The 18,463-nt window shown below is 41.3% G+C and overlaps 1 protein-coding gene across 2 annotated transcripts; it reads left to right on the top strand.

Annotated features, from left to right (window-relative positions):
- Positions 1 to 291: 291 nt before the first annotated feature.
- On the top strand, positions 292 to 18,053 carry LOC131879074 (uncharacterized). 2 transcript variants are annotated; one of them, XM_059225278.1, is made up of 9 exons: positions 292 to 467; positions 5,105 to 5,402; positions 10,429 to 10,785; positions 13,762 to 13,954; positions 14,320 to 14,450; positions 15,925 to 16,072; positions 16,479 to 16,626; positions 17,307 to 17,483; positions 17,557 to 18,053. In XM_059225278.1, the coding sequence occupies exons 2-9, from the start codon at positions 5,297 to 5,299 to the stop codon at positions 17,980 to 17,982; spliced, it is 1,686 nt and encodes a 561-aa protein (XP_059081261.1). In that variant the 5' UTR covers positions 292 to 467; positions 5,105 to 5,296; the 3' UTR covers positions 17,983 to 18,053. The 2 variants fall into 2 exon arrangements, with proteins under 2 accessions (XP_059081261.1, XP_059081262.1); XM_059225279.1 differs by lacking the exons at positions 292 to 467; positions 5,105 to 5,402 and adding an exon at positions 7,138 to 7,174.
- Positions 18,054 to 18,463: the final 410 nt, after the last annotated feature.

Genomic DNA, 18,463 nt, shown 5'->3' with positions numbered 1-18,463 from the left:
CCACAACGCAAGGAGCGGAGAAACAACGACGACGACGACGACGACGAAGACAACAGAGAGAACGATCGTTCCGAGTTCCAAGTTCTCACCACTCCTGCCCTCTTCCTCCTTATCGTGGCCCTCTTCGTCGTGATGAGGCTTTTTTTAGCCGGGACTCGTGGAACCGCGAGGGAACACACTCATAGACTTGGAGAGCGATAGAAGAGACGGAACACCGAGAGTGAACATGGGCAAGAAGAGGCAGAGTTCGGAGCAAGCCAGAGAAGAGGAACGAAGAGCGATGGATCCTGCGTTGGATCATCTAACTCCAGTTTACTTTTGACATGCACAACTGTAAGTTGACCCTCCACGTTCCATCCACTTGTGCTTCGTAATTGGGGTGAAAACAAGACAAAAAGGACACCACATAGCCAGATAGATCAGTGGCTGCTGGCCTCTTGGGAACGCAAAGAAAAAACTTCCAGAAGGTGAGAAATTGTACCCCATGAACATGCCGGAACAAATTACGTAGTTTGTTTAGGTGGATGATAGACGCGCCTTTTTTTCATTGTGGAAAACGATATAAGTGTCAAGTTTTGGTGAATGGATTACAATTAGTTGATGACAAAAAGTGCTTCAAGGTGTTTTTCTTGATCCGATTTCATTTTGGATGGATGTGTTGTGTTTCAGGAAGGTGCAGAGAAATAGTCGTTTTTCATAGCACCAAAGGCACCAGTCAAAAACGTTCCATTTTGTATGACAGATTGATTTGCCATCCCGGCTCGTTTCTTTGTCCTTTGATGGGTCTCAATGAATTGTTTTCTCCTCTTTAAGCCTTCTTTGGTTGGTTGTGTAAATGACTTTTTCCTTGCCCCCTTGGATTTGAGTGTTAGGTGCCAATGTTCCATGTGCCTGACAATAACAATAAAACCTCCAAAGAAAAGAGGAAAGAGCCTCTTCAGCTTGTTCTTCGAGTTCTTCCTCATTGAGTACTTAACTGAAGCTCGGTATTCAAATAGGCCTTTGTTAGAATCGGAACGTCTCACTTTGATTGTGTGAACCCCTCCTCAACAAAAGGCTCAAACGGTCTTTTTCGTTTTTCTTGGCCACAGTTACAACACACAGAAAGAAAAAAAGAGGACCAAGCTCAATGTCCTTCAGTGCTCTACAGTGATCCAGCACTTTACTCAAAGCACAAGAAAGAGCTTGTTTTCTTTACCCCGATCAAGAAACCCTTTTTAGTCATTTGTTTAATTAAGAAGGAAAGTGGTGTCTTTTAAGCTCTTGTATGACCACAGCCCTCCCCTGACCGTAATTTTGACGTCCTCGTAGCATTATAGGAAATTTGGGAAAATGGACATGACTTTCTTGAGTTTTTCCTTCATCTGCTTTGGGAACTGTACCTTCCTTTCCCAATGAGTGAGACAACTCGTCCGAGCCTGAATGAGCCAATTGTTCTGTTCCTTCTTGCCTCTCTTCCTTCTTTCCTCACTCACTGTCTTTCGGAAGGTTATAATTGTTGTTTTTGCCCTAAGTGAGCAATTGAGGTAATTTTTCGAGACTCAAACACACGAGATTTGGAAGGGGTTCATTTTTCACAGCAAAAGAATATATATATGTAAGATCTGTAATTTGCCTCATTCGACTCGAATATGAGGCAAATGTTCAGTTCCAATTTGTAAAAACGAAGCTGATGCAGATCAGTGATGCACGCACGCCTCTCAAAAGGAATTCTAAATGCCTTCTTCGCACCAATTGCTTAACCAGGTTTGAACTAATCTTCAGAATTTTGATGGATGGTTTACAAACCTTCTTGCATATTACAACAACAAGATGAAGGCTGAACCAAAGTTAGAGGCATAGCCAATTTTTCATCTGTCAAAGGGTCTTGTGGGCAATACAGATGCTGCCTCAAGATGAATTGTGCCGTATCGTTAGGTTGGCGATTCTAAATGCAATCAAATGTGTAGACAAGCAAAACACTGCCAATTATGCGTGTACTTAAAATTCAACTGATTTGGATTTAAAGAGGTCAAGCTATAGAATAACTTAGATTGCCATGCAATAACTTTCTGATGAGCAAATTTGTCCGTGCAAAAATACAATTATCAATACTAATATGAGAAGAGCAACGCGGGGTATAAAAGCACGGAATGTGATTTTATATCATGAGCGGAACATGAAGCAACCCAAAAACACATGTTAAGTACTCGTGCTCTGTCGTGGATTAACCCTCAATTCTTCTTTTCCATTTTCCCTGCCAAAAGTGTTATCTGTCATTGTTCCCTTTCTTGCACACCTCATTAGCAAAGAGTTCACACTCAATTTATGGCTCCCTCCTACAAGAAAGAGTTATCCATTCAGCCTCAATCTCGAAGTGAAATGACCTTCATAACTCACGGTTCTCTTTTGGTCTTGCGAAGATACCTATTTCATTGAATTATGAAGAAAGCCTAATAAATCTCCTTGTGAGAAGCACAAACCATTACGAGACCAGCAAGAATCGACAATCAAGAGAGAACCGAATATTATCCATTAATCAGCGTTGTCTTGGCAATCCAACTTGGACCGCTAAAATAGGGATGATTTATGGCAATCGCTTAGTAACCGCAACAGAACAAAAGGTACAAGATGTGTGTGGATGTGCCTTTCTGAAACACTTGCGGTCCCAGGGAAATTTGATTATTCGAAATCATTCCAAGCACCTGTTTCCACCTGTTTCCTCAACGTATGCATGTTTTTCAGCCAGTCAACTGGCGAGTTATGTTGAAAAAGACGAGATGACATGAAGAACTTGGCATTCCTCAGGAATGGTTTAAATCCTGATGAAGTCTACTTGGAAGTGCTCTAAAGCTCCATCCATTATCACTGAATTTGGGACGGTGATTGGCCTATGTGAAGAGAGGGCCAAGAACACAACTTTTTGACGTCCAATCAAGAGGAAAGGGGTTTGAATCGCATGGACAAGTCTTTGCTTTCTTATCTTGAGAACTTGAATCAGAACAGTTGTTTTGGCTGGTTTTGAACAATACCAAACGCGCCAAATACTTAGATAAAAATAAGTATATCAAGTATGTATGCCTGACTGAGTCGAAATGATGGAACAGACGTGTATGCTGTTCCTATTTGTGTATAACTGCAATGAAGTATGCCATCATCTTCTTGTTGGTTCTCCATGCGTTTTATCTTTAATCATAATAAGAATGATGTAACAGTGCTCTCTAGGTAGATCTACAGATTGCGGCGTAGTCACAACAATTTAGTTCTCATTTATTCGACATCTAACAAGCAATCTCTTTGGCTCCTTACATGGTCGGTACTTCTCCGAATATAGTACAGGTAGTAAGTATTTAGAAATCCCAACTTCTTGTCCAGAACTCACAAGGTTAAACGTTCTACCCACATTAACGCCAGTTCTTTATTTTGTACAAAAACAGACTCTTTAGCAAATAGGTAACCCCAAATTTAATATTATGGACATTGTGCGTACTTCATACAATGGCATGCTTGATAAGTTACTGCTATTGATCTAGTTTGGACGTTGAAAGGGTTAACGACAGTGATCACAGAGGACTCAAAACATCATTGATCCTTGCACACAAACTGAAATTGTAAGCTCAATTTGAAGTTAGCTCGTTTGCTCAGATCAATGATATTTCGCCAAAGAATGACTAGTGTGAACTTCATAAAACGGCTAACTTTCTCCAATTTGAATCTGATTGTCCCCCAAAGCCTGGGAAATTCCGAATATTTGAACTCGTTTCTCCCTCTTTGAGAAACTGTTGCTGTCAATGCCATGATTGGCCTTTCACAATGATCAAAGATTTTTGGGGATTCATATTTTCAACCTATCCGGATTGGGGAGGGAATCTGGAGGATCAAAAGGAACAAAGCTGAGCGCCAAACATCCTCCACATTTTCGTTCAAACCACTTATTTTTTCTTAGAAGGCAGCCCCCCCCCCCCTGCCTTATTCCCTGGTGAGTAATAATAATACATAAGGACACCAATTTTGTCATGCTTCATTAAACGGTGTTCGGTGAAGGGTCAATTCTAAAAATAACAATTCAATGGCCCTTGCAATTACGCTATTCTATTGTTCTCAATCATCATTACAAAATACTAATCTGAACGGGTCCTCAGTGTCTTGCTATAAGAAAGCACATTCTGCTGTGAATGATGAATGCTTGTTTTCCTAAAGTCACGCATGATCTCGTTAAATGGTTGAACTATTTGCGAATTGAATCCTCTTGGGAGCCCTCAAGGAGGTAATTCAGTCAAATTGGACAGACACTCGAGTAGAATATAGACAGAGGGCTTTGCGACCTTTGAATTTGATCAAGTTTAGGCTCAACCAAAGGCCAGGACAGTCTTCTAATAAAGAAGACACTTTTAGTAATTGAAGACTGCACAATGATTCTTTAACTTGAATAAGTTTAATGAGCGGAAACATTGAAGCGACCGAAGAGCAAAATAAAATTAGTAGAATACTTTATTGCCGTTTTCTGACTGGTTTGTGGTAAAGATTGCGAAAAAATTGTGCTAAAAAGGAGACTAAGTTTCATCAAGATTCAGTTTGTACCATAGAAGATAATATATGGCTTGTGCCAGCACCGCTGATATTTTACCTGCTTACAAATATTCCCATGCGCACTAAACTGGATTGAATTTGAGTTTGAGGGCGGTGTTACGAAAATCCTTTGTTGGCCAAGATCGTAATGTTAAAGCTTGATAATGTGACTCCTACGTAAATAGGTTTTAGGGGTTCATTGAGCTTTGCATGAAAGCTTCGCTCAAATTGAATGTAGCCTTAGAAAATGGAACCACTCTTGATAATATATTCATGACAGACGGAAAGTCATAGTCATTGGCAAGTTATTGATTTTCTCATGACAATGAGCGAGCATTGACGTTTTTTCCGTGCTGCATAGACATTTTGAATGTGTTCTCTTGTGGTATTAATGCTCTCACTTTGACGATTCAGCAAATGTTTAAAGCAGCTGTTAATCTCTGACAAGGCTTCATTGAAAAAAGACAAAGGGCCTCAGACACGAGATCTTTTTTTTAATGAAAAAGTGCCCAAGGCATAACTTCAGGATTAAGAGGACATTCCAATTTTGTTCCAGGCGATCCTGGCTCTCACACAACATCGATGACCTTCGAGTGACTGGTTTGAAACTAGAACCTACAACCACCAGTATATTGTTCAGTGTGCTAAAAGCCGTCTCGATTAGTTGCTGTGGATAGTTCCCTCCATTTGGGTTGAATTGCTAAATGGTCCGTTGTCTGGGAACGTCCGTGGAAATTGACGCCGGAAAATGTCGCTTCTCATGGAGCGCCCAACCGGAAACTCAAATGCTTCTTCACCTTCCAATTCCAACACGAAGGGCAACGGACATACATCCAAAGTCGACCACGCCAAAGGTAAGCTAAGGTCGTGCAAAAGTAAAAGAGCTTTTTCGATGGTAAGATTAGGTAGTGAGCAATTTCAAGATAAAACGGATGATTTTGATTATTGCTCAACCTCAGCTTTCGGCGTTGTTTTCTGGAGTTGCTAATCGGCAGGCCAAAGTCTACACAGATTCATTTAAAAATAGCCAGAGGATAAGTCAAGCGGAGACTCTGCAATTGCTCCTACCCAGGTTCTGTCTGGGTCCTTGGCAACTGAAGCCTATCTGTAGAGGTCGGATTTGCGAGTTAGTGATTAGCCAAACCCTTGGAATCACCGGTATGTGAGAGAAAAAATTGCAAGTGTATATTGTGTCAATTTTTTTCCATTTTGTGTGTCATGGAAAAGCTATGTATGACAAGCATTTGCTTATTTTGAGGACTCAATATTCAGATATAAGATTGGTTGCAAATTTCAAAATTGAAGCTTGCATTGGCATTATTCTTTCAGATTTGTACTGACCATAATCTGAACCACTATTGTTGTTTGGGAAAACTTTTTACGAACCATTTGAAGAATTCCAGAAAGTGCATCTGTTGGAAAAGAAATACGTTCAAATGCAACCATAATTTCTTGGGTAAAGAAATTGACGGAAACTGCATATGTGCCGTCCAACTTCAAGGCAACCTGAACCCAACCTTGGAACTTGAAGTGAAAGAAAGGGTGCCAAAGTTTAACATAAGAAGAGAATGATATTTAGGTACTAAGTTAAGCTCTCAGGCCTTTTTTTCACAGGAAAGGTGACGTGTTTCAGAATATAGTATTAGTTCAATTGGAACCTTTGATGAAATTGTAATGAGGATAGTTTGAAACATGAAACCAGTGGAAAAAATGCCGTTAAAGACACTTAAACTTTCAGCACTCAGGATACTTCATAATCCTAGGGAGAAAACAAAAAACTATAACAAAATTCTTTATTGATTCAACTAATTTAGTTGACTGATTTCTGCGGGATCACTTGAAACTACGTTGACCACATAGTTCCCATTTTCTACGTCATCGCTCTGAAAAGTGTATAAATGATGAATGATCACTTCTCAATCTGCCCTCTAATCATTAGCAACTCAATCGTGATTGGCAGGAAATTCGTGGAAAAAAAGAGAGCGAGCCCCCATCCCCTATCCAATGACATCTGGTCTTTGTTCCTTGTTTGCATCCTCCTTTCCAATTCCAAGGATGAATCATTTCACACCATTGCTCTTGATTCATGCCCACTCAATCATCAAATTGATTCCCTGTAAGCTTTACAGATGTCAAAAATGCATTTCACCAGATCATCACTTCACCTTTAGTGCTCCGCCATGCCCTCTTCCGAGCCAATAGCTTCCTTCAGGGCGAAAATAGGGCCAAACAAATCCCGTTCCTGGAACAGACATCGCATTTATTCCCAACGTGCAAGTCTGCAGTGGGACGCAGCACTAGTGATAGACCGATTCACATGTTCAGGATTAGTGAAGAATGATCTTTGGCTTCAGCCCAAGTAGAGACCAAGAGAACACATCCAGGTTCATCTTGATGGGTCATTTTCTCTCAAGGTTCTCTCATGCTTAACTAGCCCACCAGCACTTGGGAGTATTAGATATTTGAGAATCCGAAATGAGCGGCCATCACCAATTCCAACGTGGGCTTTGGCTGTCATTGGGAAATTACGATCCTGACATCATCGTGTCTAGATTTCATCGCTCTTCCGAAGTATTGTGCGGTCTAGGAACTCGTAAATCATGGATGAAGAAGTGCAGAGGATTAGGTAAGGTTCCTTTGGTTACAAATGGCTGCCAACAAGAAAGAGGATGAGAGTGTCGTAGCCTCACATTGAATGAAAACTTACTTGAACATTACCAACTCGATTTCTCATACACCTTCTCATCACATGACACCCACTTCATAATCATTTCCAATCCTCTTCATTTTTTGCATTTTCTCGTCGTCATCAGTGAAAACTTCGCATTAGGGTTCTGAGGGATGATGAAGGTTTGATGGGTACACTCCTTGGAGCAGCCGAGAGAGTTGTTCAAGTCTGAGTATACGGTAGCAAGAAAGGTCCCAGTGGTCGGGATCATTCTTCAGCCCATTTTTGACATTCTTGAAAGGTTTCTTTTTCTCTGCTTTTCGGATGAGCAGAATTCCCTGGGTTGTAAAAACATTTGACTTGCCTTAAGGAATAAGATATGCGAAGGGGCCCTTTGTCGTTTTCTTGGTCTTCAAACGGCTCGTCAGATACTATATCTTGCTCATACTGAATCCCTTAGTTATTGTCTGATTTTGGCACTCTGGTTTCCGGCTGAAGGGTGACCAGGGTGGCGCTTCTTGCCCACTCTCACGCGGCAATAAGTTATTCTGCTGTCATCCACAGTGAATTGGGTAACTCAAAAATTGGAGGTTACAACACTGGAATTGGGATTGAGCAATCCAAACACAATCAGAAAACGGAGGGGCAAAAAGACGAGCTAAAAATAGTCGTGGTTGTCCATTTTTTTTTTTTTAACTTTTTTGGCGATGGCTTGGGATCTGTCCGTCGTGGGCCAGTGCAAACAGTTAGAAGTAAGCCAGGCATTGTTCTTTTATGACTCGACTTTTCTTCCCTTTTCTCGAGCTTTTTTCCCATGTTCCAGCCTTTTGAAATGCCACACTGAAGTCAGTGAGGAACGGTTCCAATTTTGTTGCCCTCTCACCAACCACATTACGAATGATCTACTTAACCACGGTGGACTCACTTCTAAGGGTGGCAAGGATTTCCGCTTTATTTTGTCCTCGGACACAATTCACAAAAAGTTCGGTTCAAGTCAAGTGTCAGAGTGAAAAGGCTTTGACGTATTGTCAGAGGCCTCCACAGGCAACTTTACCAATGTTCAATGAACACCGATGACGCAGTCTACCTTCATCTATATTTCAAATGTCATTAAAGTCTGCGCAGCGTTTGGACCGGTGAGGTTCATTTTACAGGAGAAAACCAATCTTGCATTTATTTTGAGCCAAGTGGTTCTACACTCGTTCAGACGTAGTTTATGATTGCACCAATTGCTAACCGAGCTGAAAAGTCGACCAAGATCCAAAAAAGTGTAGCAGCCTTGTATCGGAGAACTTCTATTTGCCAAATGTGGCTCGGCATTCTCAAAACAGTCCAAATCATTGCCCAAAGCTGTAGCTTTGGGTCAAGGTCGTTTTCAAAGAAAATATCTTACTCATTAAACGATCCAAAAATTATGAAAACGGGTAACTTCACAAATTACGAACCAAGTTCAGGAAGCGTGAAGAGGTTTCAGTAATCATTGGACTTTCGCTCACTCAATGAGCTCGAACACACAAGATTGTTCCTTCTTATATGACACTTTCTCAAAGAGAATCTAAAATCTAAAAATAATCACTAAGCTAAGGGAACAATTAGACAAACACTTTAAACATTAAACACTGTTGTAATTGAATGGCTATGAAGTCATGGGAATCGATATTTCATGCACGTATTTTTTTTCTATTTTTTACTGCCCTCTGTGTAATGTTTGTTGACAGTATTGTAGCTCCAGGAATGCGAATGGAGAGTGTTGAAAAAAACAACATGTTTTATTGATCAGATGAAAAAATCTTAGATAAGGGCTTTCTTTTAACGGGCTCACCCAGCATTTTTTTGCACTAACCCCGGCAAACTTCATAGACCTTTTCTTCTTTAATTACCCCTTGTCCGAAGTTTTTGCTCCAACAACATAAAACTGGTCCCATCTCGACATTGGCCTTATTTTAAGATAAAATCTTGCATTAGTTGCCAAAAATCTGGTCAATTCAAAGACTTTTGCTCTTTAGCAAAAACACGGGAAAGTACCTCAGCCATTTTCCAACTTCAACTTCAACCCAACATGAAGGAGAGAGAAATAATGGAATCCAAGGGTCCGACGGGTTCTCAATGACCCATGATGATAACAAATACTAAAGATACCTGTTCCAATAGAACAGAGTATTTCCAGGTCTAATGATGCTGATCAAGCTTAAAAAAGGAACAAAGTTCTGACAAGAGTCTTGGCTTGTGAAACATCACATGGGCAGAAAAAGATACCGAGTTGCAATTCTTTGTGTGCGAGATGATGTTCCACGTTATTTCCTCAATCGTATTTGTGACACGAGATCAAGATTCCTGCGATTATAAGTACACTATAACTAGATAACACCATAAAGTTCGCATTGATTAAAAATGAAGAATCAACTTAGATATTTATGCAGGTGATATCCATTGAGGTCAAATTCCTAGTTTCAACAATCTAAAGAGTATTGAACTCTTTTTGCAAAAGCAGGACTTGAATTCAAGCTCAAGGGGATAGGGTAATGCATCAGTATCACTCTTTTGACCCTGTGGATACTGTAATGATATGTTCAAGACCTTAAGGCCACGTCTTAATGATTCAAATGCAAAATATAACGTATTCCAGAAGGAGGACAATCCAAGTTTTGTTTCGCATTTCTGGTCAAAGAAGTCACAGGTAAATTCCCAAATAGAGTTCTAATATGTATCTCTTTTTTCTAATACCTATTAATCAATAGGCATTGCAGTTGTTTTCTCTCCTTATTGGCTCCGTATGAAAGACAGTCAGCAGGTCTCTACTAAATTATTCTCTTAAAGCAAGATCCGTATTGGATCTCGCAGAACCTTCATTGTCAGTGCTGCATTTTGCACCACATAGGTTTCCTTGGCTTACGGACCTTGAACTCCGTCCTTGGGTTTCCATTGGTTGATTAGGTACATGATCTTCAAAGTTTTGGGGGTTTCTTTCGCTTCGTTTATGTAGACCGCGTAATCACTTCTTGACAAGCTCAGTTTGGAGCATTCTCAATATACTGCACTGAGTGTTCCCTCTTGATATGAGGAATAAGACAATCAATGGTACGTCTCGATCGTCTCTAGATAGACCCTAAAAATATCTGGCAATGATATTGAACTCATAAAACCTTCCTGAAGTATCCTACATTGGGAGAGTGGAACAGCCACTTCTAATTGCTGATTTGATGCTGTTTCAGAACTAAATGGAACTCCATCGGCTTATCCTGGGTACTCGATGAATCCAAGTAGTGAATGCCACGCCCTTGCAACCATGACAGCCTCGGCTCAGATCTCGTCCTCCCCGAGTGCGTCAGCTACCAAGTTTCAGCATCCACGTCAACGACTTGGGTGTCGACACACCTCCATATCAAACGGAAACGAGAGCACCAACCGTTGCTCAGATTGCTCACCCACTTCCTCCTCGTCAGCATCGTCCTCAGCATCTTCAGCATCCTCGGGATCCATGGCGTCTTCGTCCTCGGACCACCCCCATTCAAAATTAGTGCCATCTCCATCCAGTCTTCCCCGGGACAATGTCCAGCAACGCCTTCAGGGTGAGTGTGTCCATTCCATGTATCTATCCTATTAGGATGATGATACTTACATGCAGTAAATGCGGCCGATGCAGAAGTCGTTCCGGCATAACCTAGAAGTCTACAACTGGTGGTGATGGTGGTCTCTGAATCAAGTTTGACCTTCTGCTTTGAGCAGATTTGGTCGAAAGTCAATCGTTTATTGGTTTCCAAATTACCGCAAGAAGCAATCAGTTTCCTTCTGGGTTAGGGATTGGTTATCCCGGGTTTTCCACGTGCGCGTGAACATCGATGGGATTTCTTGAGAGCTCCACTTTTTGGAAAATGTACGCTTGTTTCCCCATTCATTTAAATAGATTGGAGTGAAGACTTTGACGAATCTTGGAAATCGCTTTCGCAGCCAACGGTTGAGAGGCTCTCTAAACCTCGGATAATCTTGTTAATCAGTGGAAAGGGTCTGAAGCCTTCCTTTTTCTCATGAATAGTCCTTGTTTTTGGGTGTAACTTAGAGTGAATTACATGATTGCTTTTGACGCTAACGTGCAGATAGTGTGTGGACAAACTAGAGGAATGCCTTAATAGTTTCAATTGAAGGCGCTGAATTGCTTCAGTCCACGAGAAGCGAGAAAGGTAAGCTTTCAACTGACAGCACCAACCAACCATGAGGCAAATTAGAAAAGGACACTGGAACTCAATCTAAAACACTTCAATGAATGAGTGCTCTGCCTAGCCTGACTTAAAAAAATCATATGCTAAATGTTGCAGCAAAGAATACTTTTACCGTTACGGTAAATTACGTGAAAGCTGGAAGTACTCATACTATCTTACTACACCATTTGGCTCTTTTATAGTTTTTGAAACGATTCTTTTTTTGTCTTTGTCTCTCACGCTCTGCAGTTGTAATTTAGTTTATTTGGTGTTTGCTTACCGTAGACACGGTATTTGTTCATTTTTCACGGGTCTCTTTCGTTCCCTGGGTCTTAAACATTACGATGTATTTTTTTGGCCTTGAACCTTCAAAACAGATCGAATCGAAAATTGAAATATCTCTATTGACGCAAGTTTGAACATGAGAAATTTCAACCTTAAGCACGCTATTAAAAGTTTTTATTGGCTTTTCGATGCATTATATTCTGACAAATATAACATAAATGCATTGGAAATTGCACTAAAAAATAGAAATGTCTGCCATTTTCTAATAGTGCGTTTCTCAGCCATTGCTATTGTTGAATCAGTCAAAGCATTAAAAATGCATATATGATAGGTTTACACGGGAGAAAGAGAAAGTGGTGAAAAAACGAACACAAATTTGAAACATATGGAAAAGCTTGAAAACTTTTTCTTTATGGAGAGGTACATACCACCGGCAATCTTACTTTTAAGGGCCCTTGGTTTCAAGAAAAGTACCATGGCGATTTCCTCAACAGACCATAAAGCTTGGAACAACGTGTGACAAAGGAACGTTAGTAGTCGAAAGCAATTTCTTAAGAAGATATAATCAAGGGAGAAGGTACTTTCATCTCATTGTCGTTATTGTTTTCCCTCTGGCTTTCATACACTTTTGTCCAACTGGAGCCTGTCTTGGACTGTGTTCCAACCTATTTCCAACAGTAGCATGTTATTATTGGTCTGTGTGAGTGTGAAGAAACAGGAGCGTAACTTCAGGCCTTTTGGACTCCATCTAATTCATATAACAGTCTTGAAAGGCCATGTAGTGGAAGCCTAACTACCTCATAACCTCAGAGTATACATACAGAAAAATAGACCAACCCAACTATCTCTTATCTATGGAAATTGTATTGCTCTCCACCCCAACCCCGTCATTGAAAGACACTGCCAGATGATGTTGATGATGATCTAATCAAGTGGCAAGTTGTTGACACGGGTTCAACGGAAACGTCCGCCTCAATTTGAAGGATTGCCAAAGTTGCCACGAAAGTACCATGACCAGGCAGAAATCTTGTTCCCTGAGCAATCACGTTTGACGTTTGACTGGCCCAAGAGAATTTGGACAAAAAAAACAAAAAAAAAGAAGCAGGTAGAAAGTTTCCCAGACAATGCGGAATCAACGGTTGGTTTCCGATTACCGTTGAAGATCCTGCCGCTAAGGAAATACATCTAATTCTGCTTGAGTGAAAAGGACACGCTTTATTGACAACGTGTTAGCGTTTTGCTCCAAATAATCAGCCTGATGAAGTATAAAAGGTGCGAGGTAACATCACTTACTTCTACTTATGCTAATGCATTAAACGGGATTTATCATGGATGGCTGTAGTGCAAAAAGATCGAATCTCGTTCGCAACTACGAAAGTTGCTCAAGAATTGACCGAAAAATCATCCACCGTAGTAGCTCCTGCGGCTCCGAATCCATTTTCTAGGATGGACAGGGAAATTTGCCTCGGGATCACTCGAGCATTTCCCTCTGGGCCAAGCTCTGCATTTCCGAACTACTTTCGAGCACTTTAGTCCAGAATTTAATCATCGTCAGAAGAGAGCCTGGAATTATGCGCCGGCTATAGCGTTGACAACCGTCGGATTTGCTGTTCAACTTCCCCATGGACCAAGGTAGAGGAGAACGAACCATGAGTCGACCTTTCGAGGATCGAGGGAGAAAGCGAACAACCTCAGTGAACCCACCTAACTCGACCAACACCTTAGCTCAGTAGTGCAGTGGTACTACCTCACTTTTGCTCGTTCAAGCGAGTCTCTTGGTAAAAAAAAAGGACAGACTTCTTCCACTAACAGCCCTTCTTGTCTTCATCGGGCCCCTTCCTCGAGGAGAGCCTTGTCCTTTTTTGTTGTTTATTCGGCCTCTGGGTTGGAAAAGTTGCTTTCAGTTCATTGGCGGAGATCTTTGAGTTGACTTGGTTCCCCCGGAACAGAAGAACTCTGATCAACGAGGGTGATAACATCGATCCAAGTGAATAAATCGACCACTTAGTGCGGTCTTAGAGAAGAATAGTTTATTGTGAAATATTGGTTTGGTTTCAATTGCAGACACATCCTCGTTTGACCTGATCGAATCTGGTGAGGGCACTCTTCCATCCCCGTCCGCCGAACTGCTTCACGTTCGAATTGGTCAGCCTCATCATCCGGTTGTTGAAGAAGAGGGAGAGATCGGGCATGAACCTGGGCCCCCCTCCCCCTCGCCGAGTGACCAGCAACGAAAGTCCAGTAATCCGTTGGTTAGGTAAGTGCAAGTCCTCGACCACCGCTGATAAACTATTCATTGACTAAACGGGTGTACCCTTTTATCTAAAGCATTGTTTGGGTGCGAATAATCGATCAGGAACTTTCGTCACTCTCGATTGCACATTTTGTGCAAATTGAATTAAGATTCTGTTTGATGATGCCCACCTTTGCCTGTTAGCTTGTTATGTTCACTTTTGAGAACGTTGCATGTTTACGAGTTTATGCCGTTTATGCCGTTTATGAACGGAATCAGAGAGAGTCTCATTTCCATTTGAGTCCTGCCCGGCCAGTTCCTTGGTGGAACATATCTTCAGAGACTTCTCGAAGGATCGATCTCATTTGGTGGTCGCTCTCCATTTCCAGGTTATTGTACAAGCTCACGCGCAAGCAAGTGGAAGAAAAGCGGACGGACATCACTCTAGATATGCTCCAGCCCAGTCGATATAAACCTAACGATCTGAACCAAATGGCCGAGGACACGAAATTCTCGAAGCGTAAGCCATGTTCATCCGTACTTCTAATTCCATTTTCCAACCGGACTCTGGCAACTTCCGTGACCTAAACTGACTTTTGCCACTTACAGTAAAGACCACCTCGAAGAAACGGAAGGTTCTTGAAAGCTCTTGGCAACGTGGGATCAAGTTTTGTTTTGCCTTAAATCTTGAGTAAAATTTGAATTCTTTTATGCTCTCGCTATTTTTCTGCACTTCCTAAAATGGTTGATAGAATGCCTAGTTGTTCTGGGAGAGAGCACTGGTGGGTTGACGTTAACAATGAATGCTGAATTGTATGACTTGCGGGACGAAATACAAGTCCATTTTCTACAGCACTTTTTTTTTCTTCAGAAAGGAACTGAAACACTTGAAAAATGTAAACGAAACAAGCCAAAAGTGTTCTTATTCATTTGGTTAGAAAATGTACCAATGAATTTGAAATGATAACTATTACTTTGTTGGTGCAGGCCGTTTGGGCGCAAATTCAGAAAAATCTCATGATTTTAAGATTTTATTACCACTAACAGCCTGTCTGAATTAATTCCGTTGCCACAACTCCGGTTGAAGGCTGTAAAATGACATGAACAAATTTGATGAATCGGTTTCAAATGGAATGACGAAGCTCTCAAAGCTGAAAAGACTGACCGCATAAAACCTCCTTTTGAGAGTTCTTGCAGTTTCTTGGACTGCAACCTTTGAAGTGGTTGTCTGCAACTTATCATACAGACATTTTGACCTTTGAAAGACGGAATGGGAACGACGAACCGTGCAAATCGCTCATCAGAGCAGTGAACGAGTGAATTGCCAACAACTCTGCCAAGGGAAATGAAAGCTCATCCCACCATCTCTCATGATGCCCTTAAAATCACTTTTCCATCATCAAGATTGTGCCACGGCTTCACTTGGCTGGAAAGGCCACAAAGTAGGAAATGGCCTTTTTGAAGTTGTGTTGATGGTAGAAATAGAACCATCCTTATTTCTTGAGCACCAGAAGAATCCCCCCCTTTTTCAAGATACATTGTTGGGATGCTTACATATATTGTGCCTATAAACAAATAACTTCACATGCACTCTTTCAGTAAACTTCATGAGTTTTCCATAAATAAGAAGAAAGTCAAGTAAGGTCTGTTGTGATGGATTGCAATCAAGCTAATGTATTTTCTTTCAAGGACATTTTTCGAAGGTTTTTATTAGCAGACCTATCTATTTTTGAAATGATACCAGCATTTCCAGGTCTTTGAAAGCATTTCAATGATCAGTCTAGAAAACAGTAACATTCAAGAACGACCATTTGAGTGGCGTTTCCCACCTCATGTTGAGAGCTAGCTAAAGCAAACGATAACATTAAAGTAGCTTGCCATTGTCAAGTAAGTAACTCAAAACGAATGAATTCGGGCGCTTATAAAATCATTCCATCATCACCCTTAATAACACACATGTACAGTTATATTAAGACGGGTTTGATTTTCTTTAGGGGAGGTCCGCTCGCTCTATCGCGCTTTCAAGCAAGAGTGTCCCAATGGCATTGTGGATGAGGAGACTTTCAAGGACGTGTATGAGAAGATTTTTCCACTGGGCGATGCCACCCACTACGCTCATCTGGTTTTCTTAGCCATTGACAGGTAAGGAGACCCGACGACAAACGATCTCGAATCGCCACACGGGGGGATCAAAAGACCGAGCCGACCTTGTTCCCACTCACTTTCATTACGCTCATCCCATCCTTTTTCCCGACATTGTTTTCATCCAAATTAAAAAAAAAAACGACGGGGACCTTGGGAGACTGGTTGTAGAGAGAGCAAGGCTCAAAAAAATACTGGTGTCTTCACTTTGTTCAGTTGAAAAATGAGGGTCATCCTTGACCTCAAGGCCACCGTGTGTGTATTGTGAAGGTTGTCTAGTCAATCCATTTCGAATGAATGTGATAGTATCGGTAGATATTGGAGTCAATTCGAAGGCGCGGAGGACGGGTTGACAGTGTGACATGTAAATCTGGGTTTATTGACAGCCTTTGGTTTCCGTTTGCAGGGATCGAACGGGTGGGATTACCTTCGGAGACTTTATGGAATTCCTTTCTGTGATCACCAAGGGATCACTGCAAGATAAGCTTCTTTGGGCCTTTACCTTCTACGACGTCGATCATGACGGATTCATAAGCAAAGACGAAATGCTGAAGGTAAGACTGATTTTTTTTTGCGCTAAATCTTTATTTGACCTATTTGATGACCAAGTCAAGCTTTGGGGATCTGTTCCCAAAATGGAATGGCCCTTAATAGTTTCGTCAATAGAGAGAAATGTGTGTCAGAGCGCGTTTTTCTTGTGGCTTTTTGCATGTCTCTCAGTCGCCATGTTTATGCTCTGCTTTGTCGAAGCAGCCTTGGGGAACCTGTTTTCTCAAATTACTTGGAAATATTTTCATTTCTCTAAGCGATAATCATCAACGCAGGCCTTTAAAGCATCTTGCCTCCAATTTCTCCCATTCAATCATCAATCTTAAATCAAAGAACAACAGTCACTTTCATTTCTTGGTTCACATTCTGAGAAAACCTTTAGTTGGAAAATTCGTCTTAGAAGCCAACGAAGACATGCAATTTCATTAGCTCCACCACGGTGGTAAAAAACGGATCCCTTGATGGTGTTTGCCTTGGAACGGGATCATTCAAAGGATGACTTTGTTCAATGATTGATACAATCGGACTCTTCGATTTCAATTCGTTTTGAAAAACACGTGGGTCCCGGATTGAGAAAAACATATTTTTTGTTCCCTCTCTCTTAGAAAATAGGATCTGTTGCGTTGGGTTGGACCATTTGTCCACAAAGAGAATGAAAGCGATTTTTTTTTCTTTACATATCCAGGTGACAGATGCCATTCACGAGCTGATGGGCTCGAAGAATACCTCCAATACCTTGGATGCCCACATCAACGTGGACAGGATCTTTGAGACCATGGACTTGAACCGAGATGGGCTGATCTCAATGGAGGAATTCGTCCAATATTGTACCTCGACCACAGAAGTGAGGGAATCCTTGGAGGTGCGGGGTCCTTTTCTTTGCCAAGTTTCCTCTAATGGTTTGGTCATTGAGGCTAATTGCACTTTCGTTACAGGTCCTTCCATATATGCAGTCAGAGCGACAACAAAACCCACCAATGCACGAACTCACATGCACACACAGTTCCAACTCAAAGTGCCCGGCCAGCATCGCTCTTTCTTTCCCTCCCTCTAGCCATCCACCCATCCATCCATCCATCCATCCATCTACCTATCTATCTATCCATTTATCTATCCATCCAGTCATCCCTACTTTCCTACCCAAAGAGTTGGTTGGCTCTCTGTGTGGAGAAACGCTAACAAAGGAACGAAAGAACTGCTCTGGAATGACAGTGTTCCAATCAGTGTTAGAGTGTGCCTTGTTCCAAGCCGCATGCTTCCTCACAGGATTATTATTCGTCGTCGTTGTCGTGGTTTGTTTCCATCCGCACATGGGAAGGAACACACACCTACGGAGAACTCGCGCCCTCGCTCGCTGTTGATATTCATATGATTACCATCGATATAATTCCTATCAGACATAAATAAGTGAATACATATATATTATATCTGAGTGTACCTCGCATAGCACTTCTATTCAGCGAGATGGAGTGAATTGGGGTTGGGCCAAATTAGGTTAAGAAGGCTAGACGGACGAATTTTCCAGAATCTGAACGACAGTATGATGGTTTTTTTTTTTTGGATTAAATTGCACTGTACGGTTTGTTTCCTTTTCGACCTCATATAAATTCAAGATGGAAGGTATTGCAAGTTGACTCAAGTCTTTTAGAAAGGTCTCGATATTATATCGCGCATATTTCATGAAAACAGGTGTTCATGGCAATAATCTTTACTCTCAACGACGTTAAGTAGACCAAAAGCGACTTTCGAAATGGTTCTTTCACGGTTCTCTAATCATGAGCTGTTCGAAAGAAAACCAGGCTTGGCAAGTAATTGACTTGAGTAAACATTTAACGTTATTAC

This window comes from Tigriopus californicus, chromosome 4 (genome assembly GCF_007210705.1).
Source record: "Tigriopus californicus strain San Diego chromosome 4, Tcal_SD_v2.1, whole genome shotgun sequence".
Classification (NCBI taxonomy): domain Eukaryota; kingdom Metazoa; phylum Arthropoda; class Copepoda; order Harpacticoida; family Harpacticidae; genus Tigriopus; species Tigriopus californicus.
This window is presented reverse-complemented; position numbering and strand designations above follow the sequence as displayed.